At 41.4% G+C, this 25017-nt stretch overlaps 2 protein-coding genes across 3 annotated transcripts in view; one reads left to right on the top strand and one right to left on the bottom strand.

Moving 5' to 3' along the window:
• Positions 1–11352, top strand: part of RAC1 (Rac family small GTPase 1) — a 15219-nt gene extending 3867 nt beyond the window's left edge. The window contains exons 2-7 of one of the 2 annotated variants that reach the window (XM_040589344.1): positions 3138–3209; positions 4614–4731; positions 6938–6994; positions 8621–8683; positions 9406–9565; positions 9732–11352. In XM_040589344.1, coding sequence (XP_040445278.1) covers positions 3138–3209; positions 4614–4731; positions 6938–6994; positions 8621–8683; positions 9406–9565; positions 9732–9862 — 601 coding nt within the window. In that variant the 3' untranslated portion in view covers positions 9863–11352. The remainder of the gene's footprint in view (positions 1–3137; positions 3210–4613; positions 4732–6937; positions 6995–8620; positions 8684–9405; positions 9566–9731) is intronic. The other variant, XM_040589345.1, reaches the window with a different exon arrangement.
• On the bottom strand, positions 11061–25017 carry DAGLB (diacylglycerol lipase beta). The gene is made up of 15 exons (XM_040589343.1): positions 24822–25017; positions 24159–24310; positions 21890–22064; positions 20972–21233; positions 19727–19852; positions 18610–18737; positions 17484–17610; positions 17014–17097; positions 16498–16575; positions 15969–16049; positions 15750–15877; positions 15210–15278; positions 15035–15107; positions 13780–14033; positions 11061–13171 (listed from the first exon to the last, which is right to left on the bottom strand). The coding sequence occupies exons 1-15, from the start codon at positions 24914–24916 to the stop codon at positions 12979–12981; spliced, it is 2025 nt and encodes a 674-aa protein (XP_040445277.1). The 5' UTR covers positions 24917–25017; the 3' UTR covers positions 11061–12978.

The following is a 25017-nucleotide window of genomic DNA, read 5'->3' as shown; positions in this document are numbered from 1 at the left end:
CAGTCAAATGTTACTAGTTTCATTTATGTAATAGTGGGTGGACAGAGCTATGATTAAGTAGTTGCTAGAAATCTTGTTATGACTAATCTCGGTTTGGTGTTATTTTAGTTTCTTAGTCTTGGCCTTTACATACAGAGATTTATATTTTGCCAAACAGTTGGAACTCTCTTTAGGGGAGTTGCTTTAATACAGAAGTTGAAAGTATCAAAAAGTTGATAAAATACTTAGAGGATGTACTTTATTTATAATGGTAGGCATTGGTGTTTATTTTTAAGGCCGGTGACCATAATGATCTGATTTGTAGGGCGGTGAGCCAAAAGGCAAGGGAAGCAGGAAACCTAGATGGAGCAAGTCTGAAACAGGGTTGTTGAACGTGTTTTTTCTTGTTTAAATTACTCTGGCTGATTGGTGCTGCAGAAACACACTACAGGCACTTCCAGGCTTGGAATGAAATCTCTCGCCACCTCCTTCCTGCGCTGTTCTGATTAGCCAGAGCAGACTCACCAGTTTCAGTGCAAGGTGAGCAAAGGAGCCTGGGTGCAGAGAAAAGTTCTTGATCCACTGCTGAAAACGGTTGAGTTCAACATTAATTTGTTAGCAGCTTAGATTACCTGTAATGAACTTACTGGAAAATGAAGCGTCAGACCAACAGGTTCTAGAAGTGTGAGAACACGTAACCTCTGTGCCTAAAGAAATTTCCCAAAGAAGCTGATGGCTTTTGCCCCTCTTGGGATTTTGAAGGTTTTCACATTGTCCTTTGTAAGCTGGACCAGAGTAACCTGCTTTATAGCGTCGTGAGTGCAGTTCAGCAATATATTCAAACGATCTAACTGATAGCTCAGGGAGCTAAAATAGCAAGTTGTCCTTATGGGGGAGGCGGAGTGAGTAGCTTCCCTTAACTCCTAGTTCCAGCTTGTTACAGATTCAGTGAGTGCTAGTGCAAGAGATAAGATGGCATCTTCTCTTTTGACAGCTGTTTAAATTAGTTAGCTGCATTCTCTGCTCCCTGATTCTTTCCCACAGAAGTTTTTGAAGGGCAAATCCCTCCCCTGCTTTTGAACACAAGTGTGTCTTAAGGCTGTTACTCCAGGAGAACCTTCAGAGATTGTGCTTCTCAAGAACAGAATTAAATGCCCCCTCTTGTTGTGTCTTGGTAAAAGAGTGCATGCTGAAAGGAAAAAAAAAAAATCCAAACCCAATGCCTCAGACTGTGCAAGGAGCTGACATCTAGTTTCCTTAGAAGCAGCTGTGAAAAGTAATGTGGAAAACTGCCTGGTATGATCAGAGTGAGCTGCAGCAGATGGGATGTTATGCTAGGTGTCAGATGAGAAACATAAAATTACAATTAAAAAATGGGCTTGTAAGATAAAATCCTAGGTAATTTTGCACACTGAAGCAACTTTTCCATAGCTCAGGCATTTAAGCTGATGTTGTCAGATGCTGCTATCAAGTAATTTCTTGGGCTAAGGCAGTATGGAACTGCTTGAAGTTTAATGAAGACACTTGTTACAGATTGAGCTACAACGTACGGGCTAACTTGTGGTTGTGACAAAGCTCAAATTTACTTAACCTGGCTTAAACTGTGAGTCACTAGGCAAGGGTGGTTGGTTGATATTGAGTGTGAAATCATTTTAAATAATGTTTTAAAGACGCCCTTTGGGAAGGGACAGTTAACGTGCTTCCAAATAAAGAGAAGAAATGCAGTGACTTAAGTGGATGTTACATAGTAAAATTCAGATAGGAATGCCTCAAAACGCTTGCAGCTGGAGAGGTAGCAAGCCCTTCACTAAAGCTTATTGCTGAGTTACTTTTTTTTTTTCTTCTGCAGAAGCTAAAGGTTAATAGGGTATTTTTAGTAATAGCATTTAGTTCTCGGGGGTTTTTTGTTTGTTTTGGTTTTATATTAACTGTAGTTCTAGACTAAAACTGTAATGAGTTCCTTCAGCTTGTGAAAGATTTTGTTCAGGAGGCTCGTGAGTCAAGCCTAACGCTAATGGCAAGATTATACGTGTGAGTACAGTAAGGTTTCACAGTTACTGCTGACTTGCTTTGAGCAAATCCTTGTATGATAAAACATCTGCAAGACAATGCATTTTTCCTTGTATGGGAGTTTGTCTGGATCAGGAGTGATCAGGGAAGACTGTAAGGCTAGCTGGGCACTATTGCTTTTAAGGAACTAGTTGCACACTCACCCCTGGAATCTCTCACACTGTTAAAGGATTATGCACTTCAAGTGAGAAGCCAGCCTGGGAACCCGTCTGCAGTGTTAGAAACACACTTTGTAGGGTCTATTTTTAAAAAGAAATGTCCGCTCTTGTGTCTTCCAACCCTTTGACTGAAACTAACACAAATTCAGTGGTGTCGTTAATCTAATGTTTGACTTGAGATATAAGATGCGGGGAGGGAAGGAGCTGGCTGCCAGAGTTTTGACGGAAACCTGGAACAGAACCTTGTCCTGCCCCCATTTGAGGCTGTTCAGAGTTGGATTGGTGGGGAAAGGTTTTGTGTTCCAGCTTCTCCAATATTGGAATGTAATTTATAGATAAATCAGTTAATGAAATGTTTGAATAGTTGATGAATGCATATGGGGGGTAATTTTGCAATAGCAATAAATATTGTGAGGATTATACTTATTTTTTTATTTGCTCCTCAAATACTCAAAAGTAACAGTGTGTTGGGAAATAGTATTTTCAAGCTTTTTCAAACTTTACTTATGTGAAAGTACACCATTTCCTGGAAAAGATAACAGTTTTGGTATTGTGTAAAAGGTATCTGGAAATAATTTTCAGGGTCATCTTTAAATTCAAGGAGCTGGAGTAAGGCAGTGTTGAGTACTAATACCTGCAAGTCATCTGACTGAATAGTCTCATTAATACTTGTGGGTTCTTTTTGTCTAAAGATTAACAAAATTCGGTAATTTACTAGTTTTAAAAATGGATGTTTATATTAGGTGTGTTTGTATTGCCAGCAGTTTTAAGGCTACAGTCTCTTAGCTGTTTTCTTGCACAATAGTGACTACTGACAGTCAGTTGTTCCTTGGGTGGCTGGATGTAATCGGTCTTCTTCCCTAAAAGCAATATTATTTCTCATTGTTCAAGGTGAATGTGTTTTACATGTAAACTTTCTCTTCTTTACAGTGCTGTAGGTAAAACATGCCTACTCATCAGTTACACAACCAATGCGTTTCCTGGAGAATATATACCCACTGTGTAAGTATTTATAAAATCCCAAGAACTCATTTTTGTCAGCTTCTCCGTGGTTACTGCCGTTCCACATTCCTTATTTGAATTGGCTGCCAGCACCCCCCAGATTCATCTTCAATGTTTAACTGAGTGTCTGTGTGTGTGTAAGGAGAAGCACTTCGGGCTTTTACTGCTCAGCACAGTCATAGCAGTGCTTGTTCATGCTCCATCAGCTTTGCGCCTCTGCTCTCTAGGCCTACTGGGGACTCTGAGTTTGTTGGGGACTAATATTTACTAACATTTTATCAGATGCTGTTCTCTTTAAAATTCTGTGTTATTTTTGTCTTCAGTATCATTCATAATAAGCAGTCCCAAGGCTGAACAGCTTGGAAAACATCGTATCATCAGAAATGGTTGCTTATATGACTAGAGATTTTTTGTTTTATTTGTTCCTTCTACTTTTTTGTGCTACCGCCCATCCTGTGCTAAGCCAGCCACAGCTCTGTAGCTCCTTAGACAAGATTGTGGGGACTCATTTATTTTGGTGCTTCCCACTTCCCTGCATGTAAGGATTTGTCAGTATCAGTATTAGTGTAGTTCTCTTTTTGAGTGCCTGGTGTGGGGAGGGTTCTGTACGTGAGCAGCTGCTTTGCCCTGTTAGGATATGTCTGTGCTTATCTGGCTATCTTGCTGTTTGTTAAGTATTGGTGAGTTTTTCAGATAACACAATACATTCTAATGGGATCTACAGATGACTCGCATTACCTTTCCAAGGTCTTGTCGTAATTACTCCTGTTTCCTTATTTTGGTCTTAAATTCAGATTTTTGCATTATAGTATGCTTGTGTTCCCAGTGAACTTCATTCATTTAGCCTTAACAAGTCATTAAAACCTCTGTGCCTGCAGTAGCAGTGAGATAAAAATTACACCTGTACTGACCACTGGTAATTAACTTTGGTATTTCATTGGAGGGGGTTTTGATTAGCAGCATTAGTAAGCCGGTTTTTTTATTACCTGCTGTTGTCATTGAGAATTCCTTGGTTGTTGCTCATGTATCTTCTATTTTAAGTCTTACAAAACGAGACAGATTAACTTGTTGAATGTCCCACTAAGACTGGAAAGTGTTTGCAAAGTGCATCACTTGCTTCCCCACAGTTACTGAGATTAGCACTTCCTTTGGAAGAGCGGTGAAAAAGATGACTTCGGCACAGGCTGGACCAAGTCTGCTGTGCTTATTTTTTCCTTCCATTACCCGAACCAGGCTCAGTATTTAAAGAACAACTTTACTGCTTCTGGGGAGCAGAAAGATGCAATAAAAATGTTTCCGTTTGTAGTGTTCCCAATTAGAACTCTGTAGGAAAAAGTCCTTGGGTGCCCTGTTTTACTGCAAGTCTGATGCAGCTAACTTTTTTTTATTTATTTTATTATTTAGCTTTGACAACTACTCTGCTAATGTAATGGTTGATGGAAAACCGGTCAACCTGGGTTTGTGGGATACAGCTGGTCAAGAGGACTATGACAGACTACGTCCGCTCTCCTATCCGCAAACAGTAAGAACTACAGTGTGAAACTAGAAAGAATCTGTACAGCTTTGTCTAACGTAAAGTTTTTCCTTTGAACGCAAGGCCAATGTTGTCACATCTGGAGTTGGATTTCTTAGTGACTCACTGCAAGCTACCTTCCTTCATCCTGTGTGCTGTAGCTGTAGTGTTAAATTTTTGATGTGTGTACAGTTGTACAAATGCTAAAATTTGCATGCTTGCATATTTGCGTGCACTGATACTTGTTGGCTTTTGTGTAGTTGCAGCCTCTGAAGCAGCTAGAATGCTTGTTGTTAAATGTAACACCCCCCCCAAACAAAACCAAAACCCCTTGGTGAATAGTCCCATCAGCTAGTCCATTGATGTTAAGGTCTGCCTGCCAAAAGCAGGGTTTGTTTTTGTTTTTAGGCGTAATGTTTGGCTGCAACCTGACACTGTCACTGCTAAGCACTTGATATTGTTTAGTCTCTGTGAAGATGTTGCAAATATGAAAGAGGCAGTAGTGAATGAAGATATTATTGGTATTGACAGAGGCTGCTCAGAGCTTTCAAATGTACTTAAGCCCGTGGTTATTTTATTATTTACTGTAGTCTGTGCTGTAACATCAGTACAAATGTGCTTCTGTCTTCTGTGCTTGCAACTGGTTAAGTCCTGTCTGTGCGCTGCATCTTTCCTTGTGTAAGGAAAATGCTGAAGTAATCCGCTCTTTTCTTCCCAGTTTGACTTCGCTACAGTTAATCTTTGTAGACGCTGGTTCTCTAGTCTCCAGAGCCGTTGCTTATATATCTGGTGGGGCTGTGCTTTAAGTAAAGGCATTTTTTTTTGCATTAATTACTGTTGTTGTTAATGGTCAAATATATGTTCAGTGCTGATAATGTAAAATGCAGAATTGTGCCAGTTACTGCACAGCATAACTGCTTTCTTGAATAATATGTATCTCATTTAAGGAGCTCTGGTGCTTTTTTAGTGAACTGTCTTAATTCACAATTTTCCTTAATTCGCTGCTCACTAACTCTTACAGTTAGGCTTTCCCATCAGTTACGATACCCAAGATAGATATGAACTCGTCAGTTATAGGCATCTCTGCTAGAAATGCAAAATATGTCTTTCCTAGGAAGAGAGACGATGGAAGGCTGTTTTTCTCCAATACTTAAACATTTATAGGATACTTAGAACTTAAGCTTTACTTAACATCATAAAAATATTTTTTAAAAAGTGTCTCGGGGTATAAAAAGATATGCATGTGCGTGTCTTAAGCCTGCTAAAATAACTGTGGCTTTCTGATAGACTGCAAAAGAATTCTATGTCAATCTAAGCATATTTTTTGGGGAAAAAAATCGCTTCTGTACAAGCATGTGTAACTGTTAAGTAAAGGTTTGAAGTATTTCCAGTTATTTGGATTGTTTTATACAGCAGAGGATGAAACAGGGTGGTAAGTCTAACTTCTAATGGAGCAGTCTTCAGATTCTAGATTGCGCAACATGCAAGACCCGTCATCACTTACAGGACAAAACCCCCATGAAACGAACAAAGCATAGAGGAGGAGGGTGGAGCTGATGATGAAGCCCGAGTTTTTAGGATCTGCGTTTGGCCTCCCTCTTCCTTCACTGTGCTGTTTGAAACTCGCCCCTCACATGTTCTTGGGGCCCTCTGTTTCTTGTGCACTTGAAGGACCTTCTGGGCACGGTGAAAGCAGGTGTTGCTGGTGACTTGGCCAGTAGGTGTACCTCGGTTGGTCACCCAGCAGTTCGGCAGCTGGTAACTTCACAGGAAGGACTTTGCCTTAGTGGAGGAGTTAATTTGTATCTTTCTTCCCCCTCCTTAAAATATACAGGAGTTTAATACCTTCTCCTGAATGTATTTGAAATCTACCAGTGTCTCAAAGTATTTGGGGAAGGAAGCAGTTGGGAGAAAGGGTGGTTAACTGTGTGTGTTCAGGAGACCAAAGCAAAAAGAAAATTCAGTTAGGAGGATGCTTCCCCTGGAGGTTTGCTCTTGCAAGTTCCCTCTGCCAGTGCGGGCAGGCATCGATGGGTTTCTGGGGAAGCCTGGTGGTCTGGTCTGGGTGCAGGTGGTTGGTTGTGCCGAGTAACAGGGCAGCGTCTCTCTTAAGAAGAAAAGCCACGTTGCAAGTACTTGTGAGCACAAATTGCTGCCTGAGAACCTTTTCCCTTAAATCCATTTTAGGAGTAACTTTATCTCCTACTGTTACTAGGTTGGAGGAACCAATGGTAAGAATATATCTTCCAGTCTGACAGATCAACCCATTGCCGTATGTAAAACTTTAAATAAACTTCAGTTCCAAGTTCTGTCATCTTGTCTTGCCTATGATAGTGATAAATTGGCCCCTATTTTTTAAACAACTACTTTTCTTGGAACTATCGAGTTGCAAGTCTGAGAACTCTGTTACCAAATCTCTTTGTGAGTTGTCAAGACTAAACCATTTCTTACAAATAAATACCTTTTCCTCCTATCTATTGAGATTGGTAGTGTGAAAGACACCTGAAATCTACGAATAATTCCGCGTGGTTACACTGGATTTTTTGATCTCTGGAGCCAGTGAAGGAGAGAGTCTGCATAATGTGCAGACCGACCTTCAGTCACCACAAACCTGCAGAATTGGAAAACAGAAGTAGTGGCCATAGTATCACCTTATTTGATGTTGTTTCTTTCTTCTTCTGGGACGCTGCTACGGAAACTTGTTGGGGTGATGCATGAACAACTGGGTTGCAAGTGCTTAGCAGTGCAGATGTCAGATGCTGACCTAACAAAATGCCTTGAAATGCAGCACAATCAACTAACATTCTGAAACGTCTGATTATTTAACACATTGGGTACCGGCATAAGTACGGATGCAGAGGTACGTTGGGGGAAGCTGGGCTTGTTCGAGAGATGCTTATTGAGCTCAGGGTCATACGGTAAGACGATAAGTCTTCATGAGCTTAGGCAATTAATTTCGTAGTTATTCTGCGTGCTTGTAGAGTGCAGTGTGTCATGTATGAAGGTTGAAGTGTACACTGTACAGCAGTTAGTGTAAACATGTGCTCTAAGCTACATTTACTCTTAACAATCTTTTGCCTCCAGTTGAAAAGGGAGATGTGCAAGATCCCTAAAAATGCCCGCTTTTCTCTCTTCTCATTATTTAGAAGGGGAAGGAGGGAGCTTTGAGGTTTTTAATACCCTTCTCACTCCTAATCTAGTTATAGAGAAATTCTGAAATCTTTTTCTACTGATATTCAGAAGAAGTGACAGTTCTACAAGATTATTCTGCTTTGGGCATGGAAGTAATAATTGTAGACATTATCATAGGATTTTTTTTTAATTCTATACTGTATACTTTGCCTCTGCAAGTCAAGACTAGAGTAGTATGTTAATAGTCTATTCGTATTTTTAAAAAGCAGTGCCAGTGGTTAACATGTTTGCAACATCCTGTGCTGATGAGTTACACTTAAAGGCTTAAATCACTCTAGGGTCTGCAGAGAGCATCCAGCCCTGGGTTAGGAGCCAGTCTGGTGGCTCCTCATTGCTCCCTGTGTTTTGTCAGGGATCTGAAGTATTTTGTGGGTTTTTTTCTGAATGTTGGTGAGGGAGAAGAAGTGACACTTAGGGGGAAAAAAGTTTTTGGAATGCAACAGTGTAAGCATCTTAGTGGCTGGCCACTGCAATAGCTGGTTATGAACTTGACTATGATCTGTCTGTTGGCGTCGTCCCCCCTTTGTGTCTGCTTGTAGCTGCCTGGGAATGGATTTCCCACTGGGAAAGCCCCTCTGTCGTGTGCAGCTGTATCGCTGACCTTGCCTGTGGCAAGTGTGATACAGGTGCTGGGGTTATTGGCCTTTTCATGCCATTTTTGTAAGGGTTGCTCTGCTGGGCTGACTTCTACCACCTTGTTTCGTAGGATGTCTTCTTGATCTGCTTTTCCCTTGTGAGTCCCGCTTCCTTTGAAAATGTCCGTGCTAAGGTAAGTACGAGCTGCTATCGTGTTATTTCTATAAGCATTCGACATACTGTTTGCTTTACAACAGTGGCTGGAAAATATTAGGTGGTTTTAAAAAAATTCTTTTTTTGGCAGGCAATGTGAAATTTAGTTTGAAAAGACAGACATCTATTTACCTAACTGATAAGCTGTGGAAGTTCAGGGCATGTGAAACACTCCCAAGTATGAATTGGATTGATGAAATAACAGTAATTCAAGAGTGTTCAGCCAACAAGGTGCTAAAATTGCAACCAGGACCTTTCCTTTCAACACACTTTAAAAAAAAATATTAAAAAGCAAACGCATGTAAGAATCAGGTTGATACACTTGTTTCTTGCATCAGCCAGCATTCTACCACATATGCTGCTGCTGTTGCAGTCTTTCATGTCCTTAGACAACTCATCTGTACGGCACGGTGGAGACTTCACAATTAGGAGTGGTCTCCAAGGGCTAGGGAAGTGCAGGGCCGGGGGTTCTCTGATGTGTGGAGAAAATACAGCCCTTAATAGGGTGGATTTTCACAGTCAAAATACCTGTTGGCTTTACTAAAACTCGCTGCAGTTGTATGCTCTTTCCTACTACTGCCTTACGAGGTCTTACATTCCCTTTACTCTTTGACTACCATGAAGGACCCCGAGCCTTACTGTCCAGAGCCTTCACGGAAACTTGCCCCCCCCCCCCCCCCCCCCCCCCCTGTTTTTTTGCAGTGGTATCCTGAGGTGCGGCACCATTGTCCCAACACCCCCATCATCTTAGTGGGTACCAAACTCGATCTCCGGGATGATAAGGACACTATTGAAAAACTGAAGGAGAAGAAGCTGACTCCTATCACCTACCCACAGGGCCTTGCCATGGCAAAAGAGATCGGTATGATGGTGATGGCGCATTATTGTTGACTTAATCCAGATTTTGCTTGTGGAAGATGCTGTACCCTTAATTAAAATAAAGGCCTGGCTTTTGTTGCGGAGTTAGCTAGAAGTGGTACTGCTCTAACTGGAAAACTGCTTTGTAAACTGCTTTTTGCTTTCCACAGGTGCAGTGAAATACCTAGAATGCTCAGCACTTACGCAGCGAGGCCTCAAGACAGTGTTTGATGAAGCTATCCGAGCAGTTCTGTGCCCCCCTCCTGTAAAGAAGAGGAAGAGAAAATGTCTGCTGCTGTAAACGTTACCCTCCCCCACCCCACTCCAAACCCTGTGCTTTGCTCGGAACAATGGAGCATTCACACTCAATGCCAAGTTTTTCTGTTATAAATTAGTTCTCTTCCATAAATTCTAGAACCAATCAACAATTTCAGTTTCATTTGTTTAAAAGTGTGGAAGTCACCTTGCATTCTTCTAAAAGCAAACTCCGGAAAAGTCAAACCTATGTAAAGCCTTATTTTTAAAATCCTGTTCTTGCTCAATTAAGTGTTGCCAAACTATCTGCTGAACTAAGTTGCATTGTTGTGCTACGAACACTAAGCACTAAACTTTTTTAAAGATTCTTCTTGAAGATGACTCTAATTTCTGGTAGGAAATGCAAAAACACTTTCTAGTTTTTCACAGTAAGTAACAGTACCGGGTAATTAGCAAAACACTGCACTCTAATGTGTTTTCTTATTAAATGTTTTCTCAACCTAGTCATTGCCTAGCGTTGTGTATCAAACCTGGATCTCTGACAATGACTGACACTCTCGAGTCACAGTGTAAAATGCTTTATCGTTGGTAAGGGCTTGGTTGCAATCTAGTTCTTGCTGCTGTGATTTTAAAAATAAATAAATAACTATTCTTACTGAAGTGTATCTAGTCCTTTTGACAGCATTGTATTGTGGTGGATTAATGAAATAGTGGGTTGGAGCCGATGCTAGTGCCAGACAGTATTTCCACACTGTACAGATGACTTACACTACACTGCCAGGGTAGTTACATGGAATTAGTTGATTTTTTTAGTGCAGGTTGAAGTTGGTGACTGTTTTCCCAGAGGTGGAGTAGTGGAAGAGAGGTTGGTGTCCATAGGTAAATTCCTTTGAATTTCAATTAGGGCATTCATTTATGTACAACTCTGAACCAGCCACTCCCACAACTGTTGTGTGGTAAATGCTTTTCTTGTAGAATCTCTTCTTACTGAGCAATATAACTTGTATTTTAAAACCTTTCTGGTGATAGAAATTTGCTTTTTTTTTTTTTTGTGTAGAGTAGAACATTCAAGCATATCCTCATTTTCCTGTTACTTCTGACCCAGTAAGTAAGTTATATGCTTTCTGAGGTGCTTTTAGTCTTATTAACTAGGTGTAAAAATCATGTGAAGCAGCTTTACACATTTTAGTAATTTTTATATTTTAAACCTCTACAAACCATGAATCTTCTCAAACATTATTTGCAAGATATCCCCACCACTGTAACGTGACTAATGCAGACGAGTGTTCTTTATGTCACTACATGTCCGTGTGCAGCATAGATTGAATAATGGTAACTTGGGTCTGTGAGGTTCTGTAAATTAGTGCTAATGTTCTGTACATTCTAAACTGGCAGGAATATGATGTTGAACTACACCCTTCAACCACTAAAGCAAAATTTAAAAGTTGCGAAATTGTGATGTTTTTACATTGATCTTTTGCTAATGCAATTAGCAGTATGTTTTGCATGTATGACTTAATAAATCCTTGAATCACATGTGTGGTGACGTCTGAGTTTCTCAGCAAGCATTCTCATTCCTGTACTGCTATGAGTGCATGTTCTCCCGGAGCAGTGTGGTGTGCTTGTCTCCTCAGGGCCGTGTGTGCTTAACCACAAGCTCCTGCAGTGCTGCCCTGACGGTAAGAACAAGAATTAAATACAGTACGCAGCCACATTTTTTCAGAGGCCCTGCACTATTTGAGTTGTTACTAGCTGCTGCTGAGAGCCAGGGGAGAAAACCCCCACCTGTTTCACTATTGTATGCAAACAAATGTGCTTTTCTTCTAAACCTGTTACTTTAAGGGTTTGTAAAATGATGGCTCTGGTGCAGTACAGCTTGTGCTTAAATGCCTCAGATTTTAGCTGTTTAAATCTGATAGCCATGCTCTGTGTTAGCTGCCCTGTCTCCAGGGCAGTAGCAGGCAATCCTGCTGCTCTCTCCTCTCCCTAGAGGCTGGTCCTGCTCCACAGGCGGTGGCAGGGGACACCGCAGCACCACTGGTGCCTGCCTGGGGTGCTGCCAGGCCCTTCGCTGCTGGTGTGGACTTACCTTGCTGCACTGCATCTAGCTCTGAACAGCTATAAAATAGTAAGCAGCATACCTGAATGTAAGAAGACAAATTTTTAGAGTGCATTTTATTTTGTCTCCACATTAAGTATCACAGCAAGAACACCCACTCACATTAATAAGAAATGCTGCTGAGCCTTAAAACAAAAAGAGTTAAGATAGTTGTACACTAGAAATGAGAAATTCATTTTTAAAATCCGTACAACTGGTTGTACATTTTTGGCAGAATTAGGTGGGCGCTCTCAACAGTTGGAGCTAGAGCTAGTGACTAATATATGTGAACAATACAATTTTTTTTTCCTTCTCATTATAAGTAGTTACAAGATTAGTTTAAAATCAATAAAAATAATCATGTGGATCAACAAATACAAAAGACGGGTAGATTAAAGAATATTGCACATGTATATCCGAGCAGCATTTCACAACACCATCCCTGCCACGCCCCTATCTGTAAGAAAAACAGTGCAATCAATCAGAACTGCCTGATTAAAAACCAGCGTGGGTGGCCTGCCTGCTGCCACCGAAGCTCGCTCACTTACCCACCTCCAGCCACTGCACGGGTGCCGCCTCACGTGCTGCAGCAGTGTGGTCACAGCACTCCTGTCCCGCAGCACCTGCCAGGCTTTGCAAAGGTGGGTCACGGGGTGCAGAGACAACGGTGTGAAGTGAATTCAAAGCAGAACCAGCGCTTAAAATGTCAGGTCGGACAGAGCTCTGCTCTAACGCACAGGCCAAGCTGTCCTCACACATGCACCTGCGCTGGGCAAGTATTCAGTCGAGGCCGCAGCCCATGCGCCAGTGTACGCAGGCGTGGCTGGAGCCTGTCACACTGCTCCGTTCTGTAAAAGCTCAACTTTCAGCATAAGTGGAGAATCTGTGCTTTAACCAGCACAATGTCACTCGAGGTTGCTGCAGAGGCAAGGGCATCACCACCCTTGTTTATTTTATGCAATGTGAGAAAAGTACTGAAATCCACTTAGGAATGGAAGTGGAATGTGTCCTGAATACTTGAAACCTGCAATAAAACCCCCCCACACCTCATCTTCGAGCTCGGGTTATACCACATCGGTGTTACATTCTCGTGCCTGACAAGAAATGCACGATCCATGTTCCTGAGTCAAACTGTTCAGCGCTTTGAGCACAACATCTGGCATGTGGTCTGTTATCATCTTGGGACTTATTAAAATGCTGCTGAAGACAGTTTCCTTTGACCATCTTGCTGTATATTTAGTATCTGAAGAGCACAACCTAAAAAAACCAAACCACACCACAAAAAACAATGGCTGAGATTGTCAGAACTGGTGCTTGATGCCAAGCCTGGAACAGAGAACCTGAAGACTTCTGACCTTGCTCAGGAACCAGAATGTTCTCACAGGATGAGGCGGGCTCCCAAGGAGCTACACCTCTGACCCGCAGCAAACAGCTGGAAGCGCTGCGATTAAATGTGCCTGCAGGCAGAACTACGCCAAATACGCTGCACCTTAACAGTGAAAGCAGCTATCGAATGCTGCTGCTCAAAGACTGCTACCAGGACATGAGAGTGCAAGACCTGCTGCCTCATGCAGGAGCTGCAGCATGCCAAAGCCAGACTGAACAGTCTTGCTATTTAAAATCATCACCTGAGCGGGCAGAAAAAGGCACACAGGCACAGAGGAACAGGGCTTGAAGTGAAACAGAAAGCAGCAGGGAGACACAGAATAAAAACTGAAAGGCTGGCTAATGCGTAATAACCAAAGACGGGTATTGGAGACGCAGCTGAGACACAGAGCTGGAAACACCACATACTTTGCAAGTGAGAAGCGGCTTTTAAGTCGACTTCAGGAAACCAGGCCAGTGGTGTTTGTTATTCTACTTACCTCCTTGAGCTGGATTCTTCTACAATATGGATAATCTTTCCAGGAAGATACAGACGAGGATATTGAGGGGGTGAATTTAAATGCGATTCATCCTCAAGGGCGTTGTATGAAGGTGACCGATGAACCATTAAACTCTCCTCAGCTAGAAGCGGCTGGGTGAGGGCATCTTGGCTTCTGCCATCCAGCTCAGTTGGGAAGTTATCTGGATCTCCTCCAAATACTTCGTACCAACATCCATGCAGCAAAATCTGGTACTGAATCCAGAAAGAAACACAGTCAAACTGAGGTTTGGCATCTCTTCAAGTAACTTTAGCTGTGCGCTTGCACACACACCACCTGAAACTACTATTGTAAGATTAAAAATGACTGTATGCACGCACTCCCCTAACTTCTTTGATAAAATCCCTACTGAGTTTTCCCCACAGTAATGTCTACTTCACCAATACCTAACCCAAGCCACTAGTAACACTACGAAAAACATCACAATCTTTACCAGTTGAATTACTCTGTGGATTCTGCTCTGAAGGTAAGTTTTCTTGCACCTGTAACTTCGAACTGTCTGTTATCTTATTCTGCATTTATGACGTCACCCAGGCCCTCTACGTGACTCCTTATGCTGGGACTACGTGGAAATCTTGCGGGTACGGCAGATTCAACTTTAGATGTTCAGAAATGGCAGTTTTGAATGTATAAGCCACTCCTCTCTACCACTAGTATCACCCTGCCTGACACCACACTGTTCCAGCACTTTCTGAAGTGTTTCTCACTAATGGTATAAAAGAGGTAAGCAATTAACAGCGTAACAAGAGAAATACTTGTTTTCCAAATGAATTCTCAAGGTAAAATTTAAGTGAAACTGCCAATTTGTTTACTTACTGGTACTAAATGGTTATTAAAGTAATCTTACCAATATTTCACAATTTTGGCTGTTTTGTTGTTTCTGCCTCCCCACTTTTGTATTTTAATAGCTTCCTTTATCAGCAAAATAGCAAACAGATAATTTCAGGTCTTGAATGTTGTGCACAGGTATCTTCCAGGTCTTGTTGAATCTTAATTTCCAACAAGACAGCTTGACAGGATAAGAGACTAACACAAATGTTGCCAAATTAAAAACACATGCTTTTGTTCCAAAACACAATTTTAACTCCAATCACTAAGATCAAAAATACACACACCAATTGTCACTTTGTTAAAGTTGGGGCCTAACTCAGGTAACAATTCCACTGACTTTTAACCAGGAATTGCATCTAGTTACCTTGGGTCTGCTGCAGTTTGCCACAATTCTCACTATTCTCCTCTTTAAATCCTCCATGTTGGGCATACTTAACCTGTTTAAACACACACAGAACAAAGTAAAGCAAAGCCTCCTATTCTCTGCAATCTAACACATCCCCAGAAGGACAATCATTTCCAAAATACTTCCATCTCACCTTGCAACAAGGTCCTTTCCAACAATGACTGAAACAATGAAGCACTTAGTATAATCTGCAAGTGATTTGCTTTAAAAAAAAAAAAAAAGGCACTTTAGATACACTAAAGAGATATGCACACTTCAGTCTTATGATGATCATTACGTTCAATAAAAATCCAAGTACATGGCAGCAGCTGCAGCACTTGCAGTCAGTTCTTCTGCAGGCTTTCAGACCTACCTGCTATAGAGTAACTTCAACACTGACTGTAAGGGTTTGTGCACATGTTAAACAGGCCAAGGTAGACTAGTCAGGTGAGCATTCTATTTCTGAAACATTTAAACTCTAATTATACTATCTGACAGAATTCCCTAGATATATTTCATTCGGTAACATTCCCCCAAGAACTTGGCTGTAACTAAAGGACCAAATCTAATTCCAGTGGAGAATGTATAAACAAACTCTTATACAGCCAAGCCCAGAGTTACCATCTTACGTATTTGCCAACTACCTTGACAATTTTTGCACCTGAGACACAGAACCAAGTAACAGCTCTCTTACCTTAACAGTCCTCCTGGAGGAGAAAAGGCGTAACATCTTAATGTTGGGAAAGAGTTCCTGAGCATGATCGCCAATATAGAAGCTGTTCCACCTCCCAAACTGTGACCAACTATCACAAGCTTGTATTCCTATACACAGAAAGAGAAGACTGAGACACAGACACAGAAAAAGCTTTGTGTAATTTTTCTGACAAACAACATTATTTGGAAGGTAACTTACCGGAGCAATTGTGAAAGCCTGGTTTAAAATTCCATCATTTATTAGCTTTCGATAGATGTAATTTGCAGCTTGAGTTATTCCCTAACAAAACAGCACTTGAAGTTAGAAGGGTATATCTAATCTGAAGCGTGACACATATATACTTCAAATTCAACACCACCACAGAACAACCCCCTTTTTGCAAAGCCGGTCTTCTCTTTCAACATGCTTATGACAGAGATCTAGTTATAACCAAGTGATCTTGTATGTAATGGTTAAAAAGTTTTTGGAATATTTAATAAGGACATGAAGTCTTGACAAGAGGATTACAAATTCTGCCCTGTGGTTCCAGAGGCAGTATTTGATGCAACAACCAAGCCACTGAAATAATTTGTGCAATCTGTCTCACAAGGAGAATACTCTTCTGTTTAACTACAGGATCCCTTTATAAACTATATACCCTATATAGGGTTTATATATAAACTCTGTAAAGGTGTTTATAGTTTTCTTACTGCTGAGATGATCTATCAACAGCTGCAAACCCACACACCTTATGCACAAAACCATTCTCCAGGACATCCTCCAGTGTCAAGTCTTCACAATCTGCTGACAGATCAGTGAGAATGTCCTATAAACAAGACAGCTTTTGTCAGACCTCTCTGCAGAGCTTCATGGCTCACCTCTGCTACTCGGGGACATCAAGGAGCTGACTTCCAAGGGTGTAAGCAACAAAACACAACCCGCCATAAACCACCACCCCCAGGCAAACACAGAGCAATCACAATTCTGATCTCAGCTATTATTTCCAAGCTGCAAACACACACATTACCAACACACCTCCACTCACAGCGAAAAGGAATTACCACCACCTGCCTTCCATACTCTCTTCCAGTGGCACAGGGAATATTACCCATCCAAGGACAGGAGGGCTTACAACTTAAGCCTGGAAAACTCATCCCTGTGAGTGAGGTATTTTTAACATGCGCCAGCATAACACAATTTCCTCTAGATTCCAGGAGTTCACTCATTTCTGTAAAGCTTATTATTTATAGCAGATGGATGATACCTCAAAAGACAAGGTTCCTCTCACTGCAACCACAATAGCTTCTTTTTTGTGATCCAAAGCAACAAAAAATGGAATCTCATAGATCTGGAGAGGAAAAATGTAATCAGTAAAGCCACCAACTTTTTATAAGAGCAAGCATTTGTTCTCACCTTCTGAAAGCTCTCTTATTGAGCTCTTTATTACATTATGGAGAGAAGGTGAATTATTTCCTTATCAAGTCATTATAAGTGCCTTTTTTGCAATACTGAGACAGATTTATGTCAATGGTTTTGTGGCTGTTCCTTTAACAAAAAAAAAAAAAAAAAAAAAAAAAAAATCAGAAATCAGAACTGACTGTTCCAGGGCCAGTTTTCACTCGGCTTTGCATCTTGCACTTTATAAATGCTGAAAGCAAACTAGAAGCTTCACCCCTTGCTTTCACTGAATCAATCACTAAGTTTTTTTTCTGAATGCCTGTCCAGATTATTTACCTTGTTATGAAAACTGATATGAATGAAGTCTCTGTACTGCAGTCCTGTTATTTTTAGGATGGATCCAAAGTGAAAGTTATGACGATCACTGCCAGTTATATCAGGATCTGTTGGTCTATTTCCGCAACTAACAAACACAGGAGAGAAAAAACCTTCATGCTCCAGTTTTTTAGGTTTCCTTTCAAGGAATTAAACTCAGTTACACTTGCAGAAGGATTAAGGACTTCTGCCAGGAATCAAAAGCTTTTTTTTTTTCAATAGTACCAATAGTCTAGTACAAGGTATTACCTCTAACCACACCCCTGGTTGTTTTGCTGGAGCAGCATACCATGCATTCTCAGTTCAAGGACCGGCAAATACACCATTGCTACAGGACTATCAGCAGAGCAAACAATGCAGTAAGAAAAGAATTCTTACAACTACAGGCCAACTACAGAACATACAAACACGCAAAAAAGGAAATTCGAAACAAATTCTGCAGAGCGGGCTTATCTCATGTTTTATCCATTTTATCATGTGATATTTTTTTTCCAAGTAATTTATATTTCAGTAGGTTACATCAGTATTTCATGTTACTAATTAAGAAAATCATGGCTACAGTCAAAAATGTCAGTGCTCACTTAAATACACAGTAATCCTACATGGCATTATGTGTACTTCAGCACCGACTATAAATGTTTTTTTGTGTTAAGGAGGCAAAGGGAGTAAAATAGAAGCTGGAGAGACAGGTAACTCTTGCTAATTCCTTTAAGAGGGAAAACTGCTGATATACTTTTATTTCTATACATACATACATATGTGCCCAGAAGGCAAATCTAAAAAGCCTCATTTTAAAATATTTGGTTTAACTCCAATTCTTCCTTTGTCATTCTGCTAAATAATTTTAGTTATCTCAATTGCATTTTTTTTAAAGAAAAACAGCTAATCTGTTTCTGAGGGTGGAAAGAGGTTGGAATTTTGCTTCTACTGAGTTTGTTCAAAATAACTCTTAATAGTCAAGCCCATGTACTCCAAGAGTGATACAATTTAATGCAACAAAAATATTGCTATTGAAAATATTTTATTTCTGCTGATGCTAGTTAAATAAAAGGAAGCTATGTGTTTTTAAGCTCCTGATCAAACCTACCAGTCACCATTGAGCTTACAGAGTGCAGTAAATGGGTTGGTGTATATGTAGTAGGGCCAGCCATAAGCAGCTGCAGCAAACAGCATATAGTGAGCAGCATTCTCCAGTTCAATATCCAAATCATCTGTCTGAAAGGACACGGGGAAAGAAAAGGAAGGAGAGAGAGAGGAAAATAGGTGTGTTAGGCTGCCCCAGAATAAAACCTGAACACAGACTAGTAAAAATCAAGGCATAATGAAATATGCACTATCTGAAAGGAAAACCTCAAAGTCTAAGAGGAACTAAAAATAGCCGCTCATTCCAGGAAAAGTCTGTGTTTATTTGTATAGCTACACAGCTCAAGTATCTTGAAAAGCTCTCATTAAATCAGTTTCTTCCAATACTTACACACTGATAAGCTCAGCACTGAAAACAACATTCACTCCAAATACATTACTTGAGAATGTCAAAGCAAGGACTAAACACTCTAGCAGATCCCTCTGGTGAAGGCTTTTAAAGCATGACCCTGTCATACTGGCTGGATTCAAAAGGATATTGACAGAAATGCATCGGTTGAAGTAGAATTACATACATCTATGAAGCACAGACCAAAAGAAGGTAAAACAATTTATAAGGCATTTTACCACAGAAGACTAGCAAAAACCAATTAGCAAACTGTAATCCATGATCTGCAAGCATTTAAGAGATGCTATTTTTGCTTCTTACCTTGTCTGGGTATTTGCAGCAGACATAATTTAAACAGACCACAATACTAAAAGACTAGCTTTTCAGTTCTATGCTAATAGTACTAAGTATTAATTTTCTCTCTGTTCCTTTTCTCTCCCAGCTCTTCAATAATACTCAAATGTCCTAAACAGTTCCTTTTTTTGCACTTAATTCCCCATGCATATGTAAGTTCTACTTATGCAAAAGCAGAGAAATGTTTTGACTGCAAACTCACCAAGACGTTTTCACTGCATTTATTAATAATTTAAATTGTGAATCTTTATAGTAGTGTTTAATTTTGTTAAAAAAAAAACAAAACCAGAAAACCACCGCACAAAGAAGTGCATTTTAATTTGATTTGGCACCATCTCCCAGAGTAACAGCATCAGAGGCTGCAACAACCCTTTCTTACCACAAGAGATGATGGAGAATGACAGAGGACTTCTTCAGGCTCTTTTGGGCAACTTTCCATTTTATCTTGCTCTTGGTGGAGCAGAGTCAAGCCAGCTGCTATATCACTTGGCACCAGATCAGTGTCCTGTACAAAGAAATGAAAGAGCACTTAAAACCATCCCACACCTCAACACGACAAAACTATCTCATAAGAAAACACACATGGAATTTTTTTTTTCAGTTTATATAAATACATTTTACTCTGAGACAAGTGCATTGGAGAAACAGGTCACAGCAGCATCTAACCTCCCATCCCTTCCGTAGATATTTAATGTTTTCTTCAGTAAGACCAATGACGATTCCACATATGAACTTTACACTTAACACCTGACAGAGGACCTGCTCAGCCATATAGCAAATAATGATCCAGACATTGTTGATCACTGTTCTGCAACACTGTGTTAAAAACTTTCTAAGTCCTCTATACTGAGAACAACCAAGAAGGATTTTGCACAGGAGAAGGCTGAAGTGTTTTATTCAGCCATCTGGGGCAGCTCTCTCAGCTTAAAGACTTATTACCTTTACCCTATAAACCACTGAGGAGGCTGTAGCTATACATCACCCAGTACTGCTCAATAAACAAGAACTACTAGTCTTGATATCATGAACAGTTTTCAAAGTCCACACTGAACTACGAGTAACCCAAGCAGTAGGTGACATGAACTTGAGCTAAATCAGCACTATGTAAACTCTGATTTGGCAAATGTTCTCTGTTTCCAAAAAGCAACTTCCTGCATGTGCAAACTCTGGTCTGGCACATGCTCAGAAGTGCTCGGAATGGGAAGACTGCCTTAACGTACCGTGGGGCTCATTTCTTCAACAGTCAGACAGCAGTGCAATTCTTTGCTATGGGTATGACTCATCATCATTATCATCAGTGGGAAAAAAAGCCTGGATCTTCACATACTGAGGAAAAGAAACCCACCCCTGTTCTCCTGACTAGATACCTAAGGAGAAAGAATACTGTTTTCTCACAGCCCTTCATGCTTGTGAAGGGAAAGAAACCTTTGTTAAAGGAAGGGAAGAATCAGTGTTGTATACCTTGTATGAGAATCACCTTATTTTTGAAATCTGCATATTCAAAACCTGATTTCAACACACAAGGTAGCAGGAACCTCTGGCTGAACAAAGGTGCACATGCGTTGCAACGTCTGCAAATTCAGAGTCAGTTCAAAGAGAACACAAAAAAGGCTTTCTATCTTACTGAAAAGTAGGCGCGGAAAAGCTCTGCGATACTGGTAAAAGCCACTCGATGGTCATCGTCTTGCACAATGCAACAGCACAGTAACCTGATCCTTTTTTCCCAGACCCTGGTGGCAGTGTTCTTCACATTATACAGCAACTGCCCTGACTGACTGCTTTCCAGGTTCCGATTTACACCATTGGTGAGGTAAAAAGTCTTCTTCCCCCCAAGTGGATCAAAGACAATTAGAACTCCAATGATGGTAAAGACGATGATAACCCAGCTGCAAAACAGAAGGAAGTGGGATAAAAAGACTGTAAACCCAGATACTTCTGACAAGTATGCAAGAAAACACAACTATAGATCTTGACAGACAGAAAACAAAGTTAGGTATGAAATACTGTATGAACACCATCTGTTACCGTGTTCAGGGTGCACGTTTTGTTATTGGGCTTTCAGCCCACTAGGCACAAGAACAAGGCTGTCAGCTCACTCCATACAGAGCACCAACCTCAAAAGTCACAGCCCTGCGCTTTGGAAACAGCAACACAGAGGTGTGAAGGCTCCATTTCTCACTACCAGTTAAGTGAACTAGTTACTAACCTCTTCACATTTATCCAGTTTTCTAACTTTCCATCTATCCATCTTACCCTTTGTGATCTTCACCTCCTTTCCTTCACTCTAACGTGCTCTCTCAAGGCAAGTAGCTCAAGCCTGTTTAGGAAAGGATATCAACTCATTCTAGCTGTCTAGATCTAAAATTTCTTCTCTTTTCACAATGAAAACCCTTATATGAAAACCCACAATAATTTATAAGAAATACTGAAGTCTCCAACTGCTGGAAAAGCCTTCAATAAAGACATACAAAAACCATACAAGCAGCACTTTCCATTTCACTCACAATATCAAGCTTAGATTCCAGGGTGGAGGCACCTTTACCTTGCAATAACTGTCCCAATGATGACATTTATCACAGTCTTCTCACACTGCACGCTGCTGTCTGACACCCATACAGCTCCTACGACAGCCCAGATGAACTCAGGCAAATAGAGAAGTAGGCGAGTATAAAGTAGCTTGGGAAGTGATTTTCTTGGGCCTGGATTAGAAATTGTTCCTGAAATTGCAGGGAGAATTTAAAACAGGAACTGTTTGTGAATGCATTTTAAGTACTTGAGATCCTACCCAGATATACGAGCTTTCTGAGCTTTAAAGAAAGTAGAAAACTTAACTGAAACTATGAAATATTTTCACAGTAATGGAAAGCCATCACTGAAGCTGAGAAAAGAAAAACAACAATGGGTTTATAGTCATGATTCTTAGAATCTACTCTACTAATACCCAAAATTGCTGTCTAGTCAGAGACAGTTCTGCAGTAAACCTGAGGCAGTACTGCTGTGCTCAGCATAAGCCAGAGCGGCATACCAGAGTGTTGGCTCACCTACAGCTCCTTATAACTTTTGGTGCCTGCTTTTATTATTATTCTATTTAACTTTTAGTTTGCTGAATATTTCATTTTTAGATGCTACTTTGCTGGGCTGCAATGAAGTTCTGTTTACTGAGTCACTAAATAATAAGTTAATTCACATTTTTATTCAGGAGAACAAAAATAGGACCATTACCAGGACAAATAATAGACTATTTTCTGTATTGTTAGCTTAGTAACAACTTCAATCCTTTTAGCACTCTTAGGCAAGAAAAAAGGGAGTGATTTTTCATCAGCTCAGCTCCTTAAACCAGTTTGTTGAGTGCAGGGTGATGAGATGGTGGAGTGCACGTGTTCACGTGTAGGCAGGATAATTTGTAAAGGCTTAAACCACTGCAGAACAAAAACAACTTTGGAAACTATTCTCCAATTGTAAAGCTGCGGTTCACATCCAGTGACAAAGCTGTTTTAAAAAGCCCTGGCTTATTCCCGTTCCCAGGTTGTAACCTGTACTGCAGCAGCATGGTTGCTTACACAGCTGTAACCAGATGGAATGTGGTTCCTAAACCCAACTTTTTTCCCTTTCCCAGCACCAGAAACCAGCGTGTGAGTTCTCCAGTCAGGTTCACCACTGGCATCACTAACGCCGATGTCAGTACAGTGCAAAGGATGTGCAAGAACCATTGCTCCCAAACCCACACACTATAACCACAGCCCAAGACACCTCACCATCAATTTTCTCGGTAATTCACTCTCAGAATTCTTCCATTTCTTAGTTATAATGGCCTTATAGCTGTATTTCTATAGTAAACAAAGGTCTTTTCTCCCTGCTATCTACAGTTACATCTCTCACCTCCTCAACTTGATACAAATAGCATAACTTGGCTAATTTTCCTTTCACTCCTCTGGAAACTGTAGGAAATCCAGTGGTTATAGAGTCAAGGCCAGGATTATCATCCACATCTCTGCTCTATCATAGTTTATCTTCACGCACTCTTTCCACTTAAATGATTTAAATACTCTTTTATTTACAGTGTATTGTGAGGACCAATATATTAGAAATTGTGGGGTCTCATCTATTACTCCAGAGACCACACACATTATTTCAAATCAATCCTCCTAGCATTACTTTGATAACGAGGCGCCTATCCAGGGCAAAAGCCTTCCTAGCATTTTTTAACCCAAAATGAAACGTTTATACGAATAACTCAAAGTTGCTTTGGGGTCCATCCTTCTGTTCAATTCACTTCAAACTGTAGGCCCTGTTCTATTTAACAGTACTTACTGCACTGGTTTCACTATGACATTGACATGGAACCCTTTCCTATTTGTATTTTTTCTAAGCAACCCACTGCAGCAGATGAACTTCCACATGACGTGACCAAATCTTCCTTTGCGAGGCAAAGCTAACATGATACTTCAGGTGAAGAATCAATTTTGGAGAAATTCCCCTAAATTCCTGTCAGAGAGGTCGAGCAGCGTTCTGTTTGAGGTCACGTATTAATGGTGAACGCAGATGAAGTTTTCAAGATGCTCTGATGGTAATGAACATATCACCATTAGCTGCACTACGCTACTGTGTCCGTTTATTATATTAGATTCCTGACTAACGGAGATAATACTATTAAAGCCAATGTATTAATGCTGGTAGGTGGTTTCTTAAGTTTGACTACCATTAAAGCACTTGATTTTTTTTGCATTTCTTTTAATGTCAACTCCAAATTTTAAAAAGTATATATTACAATCATACTACAGTAATATAAAATATTACTATTAACTATTTACCTTGCATACTGACGTATACAAGAGCAGATAACGCACATATTATAGAAGCCAGGAGAATGAGGAGGACAAGCAAGTAGCTGTGGAGTAATCCTCCCCCAGGACAGTTGAACTGCCCCTTATGAACCGCGTAAAGCACAAGAATTCCAATCCACCTACAGGAAAGTGAGATGATAAAAAGTCACAGTTGGAAGGGGAAAGTGCATCCTGCAAAGCGATCGCCTGAGGAACAGTTTCCACCCGAGCACAGGGGCGAACAGAAAGGGAGACGTTACACAAGGACCCCACGAACACTCGGCAGTCACCACAGCAAAGCCGCCCGCAGACCGAGCAAGAGGCTCCCCGCGCGCTGCTACTCATCCCCCCAGCTCCAAAGGCTGATCCAGACAAAGGAATTATCCCATTAACTCCCGAGGGAAGGAAGCCGCATTAGCGCCGAGCTGCGAACAGATACAACCAGGCGCCGAGGGCTCCGTGCCGGCGGCGGCCAAGGCACCGGGAGCGCTCGGCCGCAGGTGCCCAGGGGCTCCCCCAGCCCCACCGCGCCCGCCCCGGGCCCGCCGCGCCTCAGGTGAGGGGGCGCCGCCACCGCCAGTCACCCGCCGGCGGGCCCCGGCCGCGCGCGCGAGCGGCCCCTGAGAGGAGGCGGCCCCGTCCCCGCCTCACCACACCAGCCGGACGAAGAGCTCGAAGGCCCCCGGGAGCACGAAGTCGTCGCTGCCGATGGCCCAGCGCCGGCCGAACACCACCAGCCCCGGCATCCTGCGGGGCCGCGCCGCGCCGTCGGCGCCGGCCCGTCACGGCCAGCCCAGGACCCTGCGCCCGCCCCTCGCCCCCCGGCCGCACCGCCCAGCCCGGGGGC

The sequence above is a fragment of the Falco naumanni genome, chromosome 4, assembly GCF_017639655.2.
Source record: "Falco naumanni isolate bFalNau1 chromosome 4, bFalNau1.pat, whole genome shotgun sequence".
Classification (NCBI taxonomy): Eukaryota; Metazoa; Chordata; class Aves; order Falconiformes; family Falconidae; genus Falco; species Falco naumanni.
This window is presented reverse-complemented; position numbering and strand designations above follow the sequence as displayed.